Source organism: Anoplophora glabripennis, unplaced genomic scaffold (genome assembly GCF_000390285.2).
Source record: "Anoplophora glabripennis isolate ALB-LARVAE unplaced genomic scaffold, Agla_2.0 scaffold80, whole genome shotgun sequence".
Lineage (NCBI taxonomy): Eukaryota > Metazoa > Arthropoda > Insecta > Coleoptera > Cerambycidae > Anoplophora > Anoplophora glabripennis.
The window spans coordinates 738130-752430 of NW_019416401.1; the positions used below are offsets into that span (position 1 = coordinate 738130).

The 14301-nt window shown below is 33.4% G+C and overlaps 1 protein-coding gene across 3 annotated transcripts in view; it reads right to left on the reverse strand.

The window, feature by feature from the left end:
* The window catches only part of LOC108917564 (tyrosine-protein kinase transmembrane receptor Ror), a 113977-nt gene that overhangs the window by 6683 nt on the left and 92993 nt on the right, over positions 1–14301 (reverse strand). For 2 of the 3 annotated variants that reach the window (XM_018724228.1, XM_018724226.1), the window contains 4 exons: positions 11192–11286; positions 9352–9498; positions 7962–8142; positions 610–774 (listed from right to left, as the gene is read on the reverse strand). In XM_018724228.1, the coding sequence (XP_018579744.1) occupies positions 610–774; positions 7962–8142; positions 9352–9498; positions 11192–11286 (588 nt within the window). The remainder of the gene's footprint in view (positions 1–609; positions 775–7961; positions 8143–9351; positions 9499–11191; positions 11287–14301) is intronic. The other variant, XM_018724227.1, reaches the window with a different exon arrangement.

Here is a 14301-nt window from a genome sequence, read left to right on the forward strand (position 1 = left end):
TATTTCATTTGTTTTATTGTTAATTGTTGTAATAACACGAAGAAACACTTGGTTTGTTTCATTTTTAATTTCTCATATTATCAAAACATAGTGTTCGTGAAATCGATATTTCTCGAAAACGGATCGAGATACCGAAATGAAGAATACACAATTAATGGAAAAATGATAGCTCTTTCAGGTTTTGAATCAAGTTTCATGTTAAATATACAAGGTAAAAAGTTATTAACTAAATTTTCGGTCAAATTGGTCGTAAGTGGCGCCGTCTATGAGCAATGCTGAAATTACAACACGCATCTTATTCGTTGCCTAAAAAAAAGTAGTTTCACAAATTTTCAAGTTCCTAACCTAGATATTATCAGAATAATCGCAAAAAAACGATTTAAAATTTTAAAACCCTGTATTTCCGAAACTATCAACTTTCGGATGAGGCATATTTGCGCCAATGGTCACCATTTCACGTGTTGTATCTTCAGCTTTCGACTTGCGCATTGTTAATGAATCACTCTGTATATGTATATTTTTAAATGGGGTGTTATTTTCTTTATACTGACGTACAAAATTCTATTTTAAAACTTAAAAGAAACAAATACATATAAAAAAGACACTTACCCCTTAGTACAACCCCTAGAAGAGAAAGGATGTTGGGATGTCTGAAAGCACTCATGATTTCGACCTCCCTTAAAAAGTCTTCTTCGGCTTCTCTGGTGGCCGAGTCTTTCAGTACCTTAATCGCAACTATCTCGATTTGGTCGGTATCTTCGGAAAGCAGTTCTCCTGGAACAAAAGTGATTTTTTCTTTCCTGACTCACATCAGTTCTTACATTCTGTAAAGCAGTGATATACAGCTGTGAAAAATAAACCAACACTTCGCGATTAATATGTAAACGTGATTTAATTCAAGAGAAAATTAACGTCCTCTTCCAACGTTTATGAACAGGAAAAGAAATTCTAAATCAATTTAAATAACAATATTTAATGAATAATGTAAAAATGGCTCAAAGGCCGTTTAACTTTTAAATTAGCGGTTCTCAAAGTGTAAGTTGAAGGGACGGATTAAAAAAAAATTATATCACCTTAAATATTTGTGATTTTAAGGAATGACTTTCGTTGGAATTATTTGAGGAGACAAGCTAAAGACTCAGGAATTAAAGGGTATTTACCCCAAAAACATTTAATTCATTTGAAGGATTTGAATGTTTTCATCACTTAAATCAAGTTAGTCCAGTCAAATTAGATTTTTATGTGCCAAAATTTAGTTCAGTAAACAAGGACACGTAAAAATTTTTAAAAATTCAAACTATTCTTCCCCAGCTGAATGTTAGGGCTTCATTTTCAAAATGACGTCCAAAGTTCGCAAAAAATAGTTGTTTTTTTTCATTTAAAGAAATCCTAAACATTTTAGGTAAAACAAAAGTTGTAGAACTTTTTATAACAAAAAATTTGAGCTTAGCCCGATGTCAATTGATAAACAAATGTATTAATTATTACAAAAAAAAACACTAAAAATTGCATTTTTTAAAAACTTACATATTTAAAATGAAAAAAGATTTTGTCTATTCCCACTACATTTTAAGGAGGTAAGTAGATTTTACCGTAGAAGTGGAAATTGCAATGAACAACGGGAGGTAAGTGAGGTAGCTTACTACATTTTATTAATTATTATGATTGAATATTTACAATAAATATACATTTACTAACATTTATAAAATGTGGATAATTATTCCCCTCGCGTTTAATAATTGTCACATTTTTCTCAAAACGATTTGATCGCTCCATTTCAGTCACGGGAGGCTCAATATTGTAGTATAACATACCCAGGGTTCGACAAAAAATAAGTAAACGTAGTTGTGGCCAAAAACATGTGATCGTCATAAGGAATCCCTACGTTGTGTGTATTTATTTTTTATTGATCGGAAGGCACTGGCTACTAACTTTGTAGAGAGGATGTATGGTTTAATTATATAAAACAAAAGCAGAGTAAATACACCTAACCTTTATATACATACAATTCAAATTAAACATGTGACAAATAAAAATAACAACAAAAACATTAACAACCATTTAACATCAAATGAGAGTGCCAGGCTCACCTAGAGCTCCTGCGGGGAAAGAGCATGGCAGAGAAACCCACGATCGTTGCTCTTACTACCCAAATATAAATACAAAACAACCGCTAACCAAAGGCATAAATTAAGAACCTTTGCTAATGATAAATAAGACCTGTCTCATTTAATGTGTCACTAAATGTCATCTGTTACCTCATATTAGTCATACACACTTCCAAGTAAAACTGAAGAGGTTTGGTGTTAGTTAGCCGGCAGAGCCGGAAGGTACTGGAGTCCCATACGGGAGGCAATCCAGCTATAGTTGAGATTTCGGAAGATCCTTCATAACACTGGAGTCCCATACGGGAGGCAATCGAGCTTAATCCAGATTCGTTCCGCACGGGCGAAAATGTTAGTAAATTCAACAAGGCTCGTATAGACGTATGACATAAAGTGAGCACAAGAAATCAAAGAACAACCTAATCATGATAAAACAAGTTAAATGTGAAACAAAGAGGTCGTTAATGCAATATCTGGGCAGTCACGACAATATACATATTTTAACATGTAATAAATAATGAGCAATCTTTAATAATAATTGTAACAATTTTATCTTAGAAAAATATACGCCCCTGAGCGTAAGACAATGAAGGCTAAACATATACAGAATTATTATCATGAAACATCTATATTTTACGTATAACGTAATCGTGGCAAAAACAAGTTAGATGTGAAACAAAGAAGTCGTTATTGTAATGTCTGGCAATCAGGACAATACATATATTTTTAACATGAAATAAATAATGGGCAAACTTTAAGTATAATTATAACAATTTTACCTTGGAAAAATATATGCCCTTGAGCATAAAGCAATGGAAGCTAAACTTACAAAGAATTATTATCATGAAACATCTATAATCATCACAATCATAAGATTACATAGAACAATTAACAACAAAGTACTTAAAGAATATTACCTACTAACAAATAACACTTTAAACAATTTTATTATTTTTCACTACTTGGACACACTGCCCGCCGATCGTCTTGCTACCTATCTGCACACTGTTCCCACTTCCACTGCCTATCTTCAACTATCTAGCTTCCTTCCAGAAAATGTCCTCCCTAAACGTTTTCTTTTCTTTTTTGCACTTTCTTTTACCAACCGTCAATATTACTTTTTCATTGTTATACAACACCTGTGTAACAGGTGATGTCGAAGTTGATAAGATAAGTACGGTTTTGCACAATATTATCTGACTGATCCATTAAAACACCATGATGCGACGTACCTACTACTAGAACCTGGAGTTGAAGTATCATTGTAAAGAATCCTGTTGGGTATTTCATTTTTGTTACTTAAACTGTCAGCAACATAACTTTCTGCAATTGTGGCTGATTGCCACCCACCATGTCTTTTGATTGCTAATACATCAACTCCTGTATTAGCCAAACGTTGCCGNCCTAGAGTTGAAGTATCATTGTAAAGAATCCTGTTGGCTATTTCATTTTTGTTACTTAAACTGTCAGCAACATAACTTTCTGCAATTGTGGCTGATTGCCACCCACCATGTCTTTTGATTGCTAATACATCAACTCCTGTATTAGCCAAACGTTGCCGATGTTCTTCGGAATGAATGGCCTGTATATGTTTCAGGATGTTCTAATTTCAAAAACTGTGCAATCTTATTAGAATACATAGAAAGGGTATTATTGCTGACTGGTTGGTTGTAATATCTACCTGCTTAATAGCTCATAAACAATCATGAAATTTCAGTTTTAATTTTTACATGTCTTTGGTTACTGAACTAAATTTTGGCAAAACCGAGGTATTTTCGACAATTTGACCGGCCTAATTCACTTATTTCCGTGAAAGTACAACGACTCTTCGAATCCTTGATCACGTCTTCAAGGTCATCTCAAGAAAACTCGATCTGTCGTCCACGTATCTACATAAAGATAAATATAAATTTCCGGCTGTTTGTTTGCTGTAATCCGCGCCTTTCTCTGTAATTTCGTATTCAAATTTATATTAGAAGCAGTGGAAAGGAAGAAGTCGCGTGGGAGAGACCTACGGATTTTATCCCCGTTACAATGAATCAGCGAAATTCGGTATTCTGATTCGGAGGAAAATATACATCCCAATTATATATTTTGCGGCAGTTCGCTTAATAGCTATTTAGATTGCTGATGCGGTAATTAATAGCAATTGTACGTATATATTTGGAAGCCGAGGGAAAAGCGAGAGTGTATATCAATTAGTTCAAGGCACCATCCTCCGTTTAGGAAAGGAAACTTAAGGGAGTCTGAATGAGCGGCGGCGGCGTCGTAATTGAAATAGGAGCCTCTTATCCGAAGGTAACGAGCAACAGCGCAACCTGTTGCGAAAAAAATTGTAAGGAATAAATAAAGCGTATTTTTAAATGATTGCCCTGTAACGCGTTTCCAATTAGCAGAGACTAATGGGACGGCGAAGACATAAAGTGAAAATTGTATAGGCAATTTTCGAGACCTTGGCGAAATTTGTCCAATTTTCTTGCGTTCATCAGTTGAATCAGTGGAAGACACCTTAAATTAATTAAAAACAGTATACAACAGCAACAGAGTTAAACCGCAAATGATACGCACGAAATGAACATTTGACTAGGCGGTATCTGTTTTGGTGTGGGTGAATCGTATATCCACGGAGATTTTTGGTGGGGGCTTAACTTTTGGCGGCACAATATGTTAAAAAAATTCGAAAAATGTCGTATTTTTCTTCCTATTATGTATCTTTTCAAGAGTTGATTTTAGGCGAAAATGGAAAAGGAACAAATTGCTTGTAATTAAAATTTGTACAAAATATGACTAGTTACAAATCGAATGAATCATGATTATTATTGTAAAAATCGAAAAAATCGCCAAAAATGGGGTTAAAAACATTACTTTTTAGGGAATTTTTTTGGGGTCTTTAAATTGGGTATAGGACCTTCATACTTGGCTCAAGAAAACTTCATGTTATGTAGAATCATCACACCAAATTTCGTCAAAATCGGTTCTATAGATTTTGCATAATAATTTTGCAATCCAGATTTTGNCACCGACTTTCTAAGTAATGAAAGCGATATAAAAATTATTGTTGAATTTAAAGTATTATGGCACCAGTGTTGTTCCAGAGCTTAAATAATTTGTAATAGAATCTATAGAAAATCGTAATAGATTGACAGAAAACTGTAATAGGATTTGTTCGTTGACTGAAATGTACTGTTTTCACATCTTTAAACTTTAGTTTACTCTGTGATTTAACCTATATCATTTTATTTTTTAACAAGTTTGTTTTTATTGAGTAAAGTTTCGTTTTGTTATAATTATATTTTATTTTAGTGTTCTTGTTTCTTCAAGGGAACTATTTGTATTTTTGTTTTCTTTGGTTGAAATAAATTTATAAATATTCTATGGTTTTTCATCTCCAGAATTTCCTCACTGTCGAGCTAAAAATTCAATAGGCCTTTTTTGCAAGTGAAGTCCATGTGACAACTAAGATCAAAAGAGATAGAAATAGTAACTGCAAGTCAGATATTCAGCAATATTCAATCGCGAAAAAAAGCCTAATAGTGTAATAGATTTTGACAACTTAGTAATAGGGTAATAGAATTTTCTCAAATGTAATAGATCTAGTACAATTGTAATAGCTGGAACAACACTGCTTGGGCTAGATAGTAGATATTCTAAATTAGTGAACGACTTACGATTCCGATTACTCTCTAGTCCTAGCCCTGCGTATAAGCAGGCAACGTACGGCGTTGTTTAATTCAGCGGCCACGGGCTGGCCCGAATGTCATGTTGGTTGCTGCCGAGATCATGATTTAAATATAATTTTAAAATTTGGTAGGGGGAGTTTCAAAGGAGGTAACGCATTTTAGATTTAATTTTATAGGAGTCGTCAAATCACTTCGATAAATATATACACAAATTTTTGTTTATTCTTCTGAAAATTTCAGGGTGGGCACTGACCACCCTGCCCACCCCGACGAGCCGCCACTGAAATCGAGTCTATTGCAAGTTTCTATCCACACTCGAGCACTGCAAACAAAAATAAAAATTCTCCTAAAGATATTCTCTATACTTATGCAATACCATATTACAAGAAAACATACCACATTATTTTAAAAAACAAAATACTTTTTTCTGATTTACAGTTTATAGGTAGGTACTTAAAATAATAATAATAATTACCTTTCTAATCCTTACGTAATCTCAAAAGGGTTAATCCTTCACCAGTTTTGGATAAACAATCGCGAAAAGCACAATAATAACCAAGCATTTTATTGATTTCAATTCATGCTAATTGTAGAGGGAAACGAAATACAATACAAATAAATCCACTATCAATTAACATTATACAACACGACTGTCCACCGCCAAAAAACTCGTTTCTTCTATTTATATTTGGCGGCTCTGACAGCCACTGACAACTGGCAACAACACAACCCAATTCGCGCATGCGCATACGAAAACTGTTAACGCAGAAAGCCTTGCTGTCGTTTCTCGTTGATATAGTATTCTCTGGTTAAACCGCAAATGATACGCACGAAATGAAAATTAGACTAGGCGGTATCTGTTTTGGTGTGGGTGAATCGTATATCCACGGAGATTTTTGGCTTTTTGGCTTTTAAATATCACTAGAAACGAAAATTTTTCTATGCGCATAAAAAAACGTGGGCTTAACTTTTGGCGGCACAGTATGTTAAAAAAATTCGAAAAATGTATTTTTCTTCCTATCTTTTCAAGAGTTGATTTTAGGCGAAAATGGAAAAGGAACAAATTGCTTGCAATTAAATTTTTTACAAAATATGACTAGTTACAAATCGAATTAGTCATGATTATTATTGTAAAAATCGAAAAAACCGCCAAACATGGGGTTAAAAAACATTACCTTTTAGGGAATTTTTTTGGGGTCTTTAAATTGGGTATAGGACCTTCACACTTGGCTCAAGAAAACTTCATGTTATGTAGAGTCATCACACCAAATTTCATCAAAATCGGTTCTATAGATTTTGCATAATTTTGCAATCCTGATTTTGAAAAAAATTTTGCAAAGTTTCAAAATTTTGCGCAGCAAAAACCAAGGCCCTTAGATACTTTAAAATTTAATCACATATAGAAGGGCTCTCAAGCTTTCAAACGCTCTTTGAAAAATTCGAATCCGTCAATTAGGAGATCTCTGGCGCTTGTTTAAACATTGGTCGAATTTTTGTACTTACAAACAATTAGAACAACTTTGTGATTATTCAATCAAATCAAATTTTTTAAAGTAGGTTTTAAAAGTTATTGAAAATACGCTTCTTTAAAAAAAACAGATCGATTGGTCAATTAGTTACGTAGTTATAGGCGATCAAAGTTAACCGTTATTTACACTAAATGTACTGGAACATCCGGGCAAATTTTTCGAAAAATACCTTTGGTATTCCGAGTACTTACCAGATCTAAGTTTGCAATACTTTTCTTCATTGGCAACCTACTTTAAAACGTGTTTAAAGTTATTTATGGAAGCGAGAAACTTAAGAAAATCGTACGGGTGGTGGTGGTGGGGGAAGCAGAGAGCGCAGCCGCTTCGGCCTGCTCGAAATTGAATCGGTGAGTTCAAAACCGCGACGCGCTTAAAAAGTTTTAATATCTCAGCTTCTAGAGGTCCGATTTTGGGAAATTTTTTTAAATCTATGTCTCGCGATTTAAAAAAAACAATTAGCGTATTTTCAAATGCCTATCGTTAATAATTATTGGCCTTTCAACAGTCCGATAATTATTTATCTCTAAACTTCCTTTAATTATCAACTTTATTTTTTTATTGTGACATTTTAATCTATTATTATCCATTTCACTTTTATCTCGGGTTGTCGTTCAAAGATTCAGTTCTTTAACTAATTGTATACTTACCTTTGAAGACCTTTCCGAAACAGCCCTCTCCTACTTCGTTAAGGAACTTGAGCGTCTCCTTGCGCAAAACCGGCACTCCAGTGCCCGAGCAAGCGGAATATTGAGGGTTCGGAGCGTACCTTTCAGCCACCAGCAGGCTGTGTTTCAGATTTATTGGGGAGGCCTGAAAAGAAAAAGTCAACTGCTTTAATTTACAAAAATTACAATTTGCAACTGAAATAAGTAAGAAACGTAAGAAATTTGTATAATGTATGTTTTATGATATTCAGTATTAAAAACATATTAATGCAAAGGCAAGAGAAGTTATAATTTTGAAAGTTGGGTGCCCATAAAAATATAAACACTTCATAAGACCAGACCATGATGTCCTCATGTTTTTGGGGTAGCTGAATGCGATTCTGGGATCCGTTTAACCCGATCAGGTCGGGATCAAGGTCAATCCAAGGTCATATCGCAAAAAAAGGTAATGCAAACAATTTTACATTTCTTATATGTTTTTGGGGCCGCTGATTTCGAATCCAGCGTTAGATTTTCAAAATTCAAGATGACGGATCCAATATGGCAGATCCAATATGAAATATATGAAAATTTTTAATACTCAGTCCGTTATATTGGATCCGCCATCTTGAATTTTGAAAATCTCCCACTAGATTCGGAATCAGCGGCCCCAAAAGCTCCTTTAACCACATACAAATTTTTTAATGTCTCCGTTTTCATTGCAAACACAATACAAATAAATGGATTAAAATGTTTGAATATTCATGAATTTTTTTCTCAGAAAATATGCTTCTAATTGAAAAACTAATAGAGACACTTAAAATGTCACGTAGAATTTGACAATATTTTTTGTTTACCAATATTTTAAAATTTTTAATACTCGGCCCGCCATATTGGATGCGCCATCTTGAATTTTGAAAATCTAACACTGTATTCGGAATCAGCGACCCCAAAAACGTATAAAACTAGTCAAATTTTTTGCACTAAGTTTTTCCGTGAATATAACCTTGGATTGACCTTGATCCTGAACTGATCGGGTTAAACGGCCCCCAGATTCAGATTAAACGACTCCAAAAACTGTTATTTCGGACCAGGTACTGCTTTTTTGTGAGGCTGTGTAATATTGCTGGTATTTTTATAACTTATTTTTATGTATTATTGTGCTACTTAATTCAGTACACGCCACTGGCACGCCGTTGGTCGTATATTGTTGTCAAAATGAGAAATTTCTTATGTGTCACCATTTATGGCAAGCGGCACACATTTTAGACGCCTTTAGAGCATTAAAAGTGCAATAGAATTTTCGTCCGTTCTATAATCTAGGACCTGCTTGTGGTGGATGTAGTTTATTAATCTATTTCTAATCACTTAGGGGTAATCGAAATAAACTTACCACCGCATTATGGCGTTTGGACCTCCTCTTGAGGCATATGGTAAGGGAGAAGACTATAACTAAACTAAGTACAATTGTGAAAACCGATGGAACTATGTAACTCTCCAGATGTTGGAATTCTGTCGTCGCTGCTGCAGGTTGGTCTTCCTATAAGAAAATTCAACAGTTTAGTCGCAGAATATTTAAATCTACTCAAAACATACTGCTGATATTGCTACAACTAAGACTGAATTTTTGATATTGAAGAACAGTGCTCTTCATTTATTTCAATTGATAAGATTTTTTAGAAAAAAAATATTTGTTTGAATTAGTTTAATGCCGTATGCAGTTATTAAATTAAAATGTCACTATTTTATGACAGTTTGTTAAAAAAATATTTTATCCACAATCACCTTATAGACTTTTATCCACACATATGAACCCTCTAAAATGACACTTTATCCACTAGTGGAATAAAGTACTTTATTTCACAAGTAGAATAATGGAAAAATAATAAACTTATAATACATGAAATTTAATTTATATACTTATTAACATTAACATTTGCATTTATAGTAATAGATTTTTCGTCTTTTGTTTTATCACATTTAACTTCCTTTCCGTTAATAACAACCCTTGTGGCATTGTTGCCATCACTTTCGGAACGCATAACATCTGCCGAAGATTGTGAAGAATTTGCACAAGTTACGGATGTCTCTTTTTGTAAGGAACAGCTGTATTTTCCTTGGATTTTCCTGACAATATCAAGTTTGTTAGATATAGACTCCTCAACGTATCTATTAACGCATCAAAAATTGTACTAGCTAAAAAAATAAATTTTTACAGCCATTTAAACATTTAAACATTTAATTTGTTAATAACAATTAAACTGACCACTTTCAGGTTTTGCGACCAAGTTTTTTGAATTCAGGAAGTCAAAATACTTAGGAATAAGTTGTTTTCAGCCGTGGCACTCTGATTGGCCACAGAATCCTATCTGGCTCCTAGACTATAAAGAGATATTACCTTAATCATTAAATATTCTTTATCGGAGGCCCCAGTAAAAAATTCTTCAATATGTGTTATTTCCAATACTGCAGTTTTTTTTGCTTTGCACATAGATGAAATTGCGTATTTTTTCTTCAAATTTAAAAAATACGATAGCTTTTATTGTCATTACTCTCCGTTTTTCTCTCAATTCGTAAAATTCGGCGAACACTTTTTCGTAATGTTGCCTGGATTTCACTGCAATAAATGGAAAATTTCTTCTTGGGCCTCTTCAAAAACAGCCACAGGAACACAATTACTTTCTTGCATTTTTACCAAATTCAGATAGAACTGTTTATTAAATAATTGATAGGTAATAAACAAGGTACTATAGCAACCAGTAGATATAACAAAATCTATCACGTTTCATTGAGTACTAGCATTGTATAAGTAAATATTTCCTTATACAATGGTACTAGTAAGAAATATCATGTCGTGCGATTTTTTTTTATTAAATTTCAATAATTCTGACTCCACAAATATGATTGTGATGTGATTATGGATAAAACGTTGTATTGCATTCGTGTTTTAATTGCCTTTTATCCACTTAAGAATATTAAATGTTCGAACTACGTTCTCGCGTTTAAACGTTCTTGCGTGAGTAACATGCTACTTAAAACACCTATACAATAAATTACTATTTTTAACAACTTATGCAGAAAAATGTATACAAAATCAGAACTAAGGATATTTTGATCACGTTTCCGATTTTAGAGATCACCATGAGTGTGTTAAAAAGCCGTTTCCAATAAATTGTGAACTGAAATTTGTTTCCTATATTTCTGGAATTGACATAAGATTAAATTCGACTTACAGAGGGTGTCGTCGAGTTTGTCGTCGTCTGGGTGGCGGGGTGAAGCTTGATGGACGGGGGTTGGACGTTGGGTATTCGCCCTGGGGCTTCGTTCACTGGAAAAAGAAGAACATACCTTCGTCAAACAGCATCAAAGAGGAATTCGAATTATTAATTCCGTAAAAAGGACTGAGTAAATTTTCACTTAAAATTCAATACCAAAATAATTTCAATTATAAATAACAGTGCGTTATTTTTCACTGTGTCTTTTAAAATCGGCAAAAAGCAACACAATTGCTTGCATTCCATAAATACTTACTATTAGCCCAGTCATTATAGACATGAAAGAGCCTGTTTCGGGAAAAAAATACTATTAAAAGTTTCTCTGCGGAATATTATTCGGAAACTTGTTATAAATAAAATATCAAAAAATCAACTCGAGGCTAGTTGGGAAACTTTGTTTTAACAGTGGTCAAAGTTATGGAAAAGTGTTTTTTTGACTCACATAAAAAACTATTATTCAGAGCGAAAAAAAGTTTATACAAAAAAGGTAGGTATTGAATAAGCCTATAAAACGAGAAAAGTCCGATTAAATTCCGATAATTTGTTTATGCACAAGAGATCAAAAATGGTCGAAAATTGCCGTTTTTTTCAATTGCTAATAATTAATGCAATTTTCATCGCAGACACTTGTAATTCAGGATTTTTGAGGCTTTTTACACCCTTAATAAGTGGTAAAAATTTCAGCTCGAAAGCTTCATTGGTTTGACGTTGGCGGAATTTGTTATCTAAGAAGATGCTATTTTTCAATTCATTTTTCCCAAGCTCACAGGCGTTGTAGGGTTTTGATCATTAGTTGTTTTTGTACCTAAATAGTTGTATTGACATAGACATTTACCGAGAATTTAGTTTTTCAAATTTAATTTGTTTAAAATTGACTTTGAAAAAATGTTAATATTTATTAAATTGTTAAGATAGGTAATTATTATAAAATAAAATAGTAACCTCTTTACTTTAGTTTTCTTCGAATTTAAAAAAAAAATCGTTGTTGTAAGTTGATTAGAAGCTGAGATAATTTTTTTTATTTATTTAATCGCAGTGACCTTAATTATTAATATTAAGAGCCGAAATTTGGAGAGAGTATACATTAAGAGCTATATTTTCATGTCCTACATTAACATTAAGGTGAATTCAACTATTTAATTTCGAAAAAGAAGATAGCGGCGATGCGTTCTATTACTTGGTCTAGCGAACGAGTGGGGAAGGCGAGGCTTAGCATGCGCGCTTAACGATGTAATAAATATTAACATTTTTTCAGTCATTTTTAAACAAATTAAATTTGAAAAATTAAATTATCAGTAAATGCATATGTCAATACAACTATTTAGGTACAAAAACAACTAATGATCGAAACCCTACAACGCCTGTGAGCTTGGGAAAAATGAATTGAAAATAGCATCTTCTTAGATAACAAATTCCGCCAACGCCAAGCTAATGAAGTTTTTGGGCTGAAATTTTTACCACTTATTAAGGGTGCAAAAAGCTTCAAAAATCCTGAATTACAAGTGTCTGCGATGAAAATTGCATTAATTATTAGCAATTGAAAAAAGCGGACAATTTCGACCATTTTTGAGCTCTTGCGCATAAACAAATTATCGGAATTTAATCGGACTTGTCTTATTTTACTGATTTATTTAATACCTACCTTTTTTTATAAACCTTTTTTCTCTATGAATAACACTTTTTTTACGCGAGTCAAAAAACCACTTTTCCATAATTTTGACCATTGTTTTAACAAAGTTTCCCAACTAGTCTCGAGTTGATTTTTTGATATTTTGTTTATAACACGATTCGGAACAATATTCCGCAGAGAAACTTCTAATAGTATTTTTTTCCCGAAAAAAAGCTATAATGACTGGCCTATATATCGTTCATTTCAACAAAATTTAATATAGTTTCTATTTAAACTGGAATGTTATTCACCACGTTAATGCCTTTCCACTTTATGGCTGAAAGAATAAAAGGCCTATTGTGATAAATTCATATTTACTGGATTTATTCCGCCAGCTTTTTAATAAAATACGCTTTTAATTAGAGCCTTAGCAATTAAAAGAACTATCACACATTTTACGGCCTGTTTAATACCCGCTTTGTGACTCACAGTAAGCCTGGAGGTGCCCGTTTTTTTCTAAAAGCTCAAAAATTTGCTACAATAAAATTACGTTAGAAAAAAATTATAATACGCGCTTGACTGGGTGAAAAAGTCGGCTGCGGCGTGATACAAAATTCACGCTCGAATAAATTACCGCCGATCTACTGAGAACTGAACCCTGAAACGTGGAGCTTTCCATGAATCCCGAGACGAACAATTGGGATTTTATTTAATTGTTTTTGTGTTTCGGGATAACGAAGAAATTACGTACACGCGTGTTCCTCTGAGCTGGCAAGTGTGGGGAAATCGTGTAGGTATCTAATTATAACGTAAATTTCGTGTCTGGTTAAGTCAGGAACAAACCCAGGCAACTGTTTAGGTGAAAATTTAAATTATCTTCCTCGTTTGTCAAGTAATTAAACAGGTAGTTCGATAATACGGGGCTCTCGCTACGCCCGACGATTGTATATGACGGGTGTAATAATTTTAATTAATATGTTCAAAGAGCGTAATTACATATTGTGCTTTAATTGCCAAAAACTGTGCTAAAACCGATCTCTGTAGAATTAGGTCGAGGTTAATATAAATATCCCCTAGTATAAGATATTCTGTCACCCACACCGGCAGCGATATTACTACTATACAGTAATAATAAATTTATACACTTACTAGCAACCAAATATAAAATAGCCTATGTTACTCCGAGGAGATGTAGCTTTCGGTAAAATTGGTTGAGTAGTTTTTGAGTTAAATCGTAACAAACAAAAAATCAATCATCTTTCATCTAATGCGACCCTAATATTAATTTTAAAATAACTAACGAATCACGATATATCTACAGTGTAGAAAAGTACCGATGATCTATCAGAAGTTACGTGAGAGCGATAAAGTAAGTCATAGAAATCCATGTGATAGACAAGGATGGCTATAATGAAGGCGTCTAATAGTCAACGCCCATTTCGCCCTTCCACAAATAAGA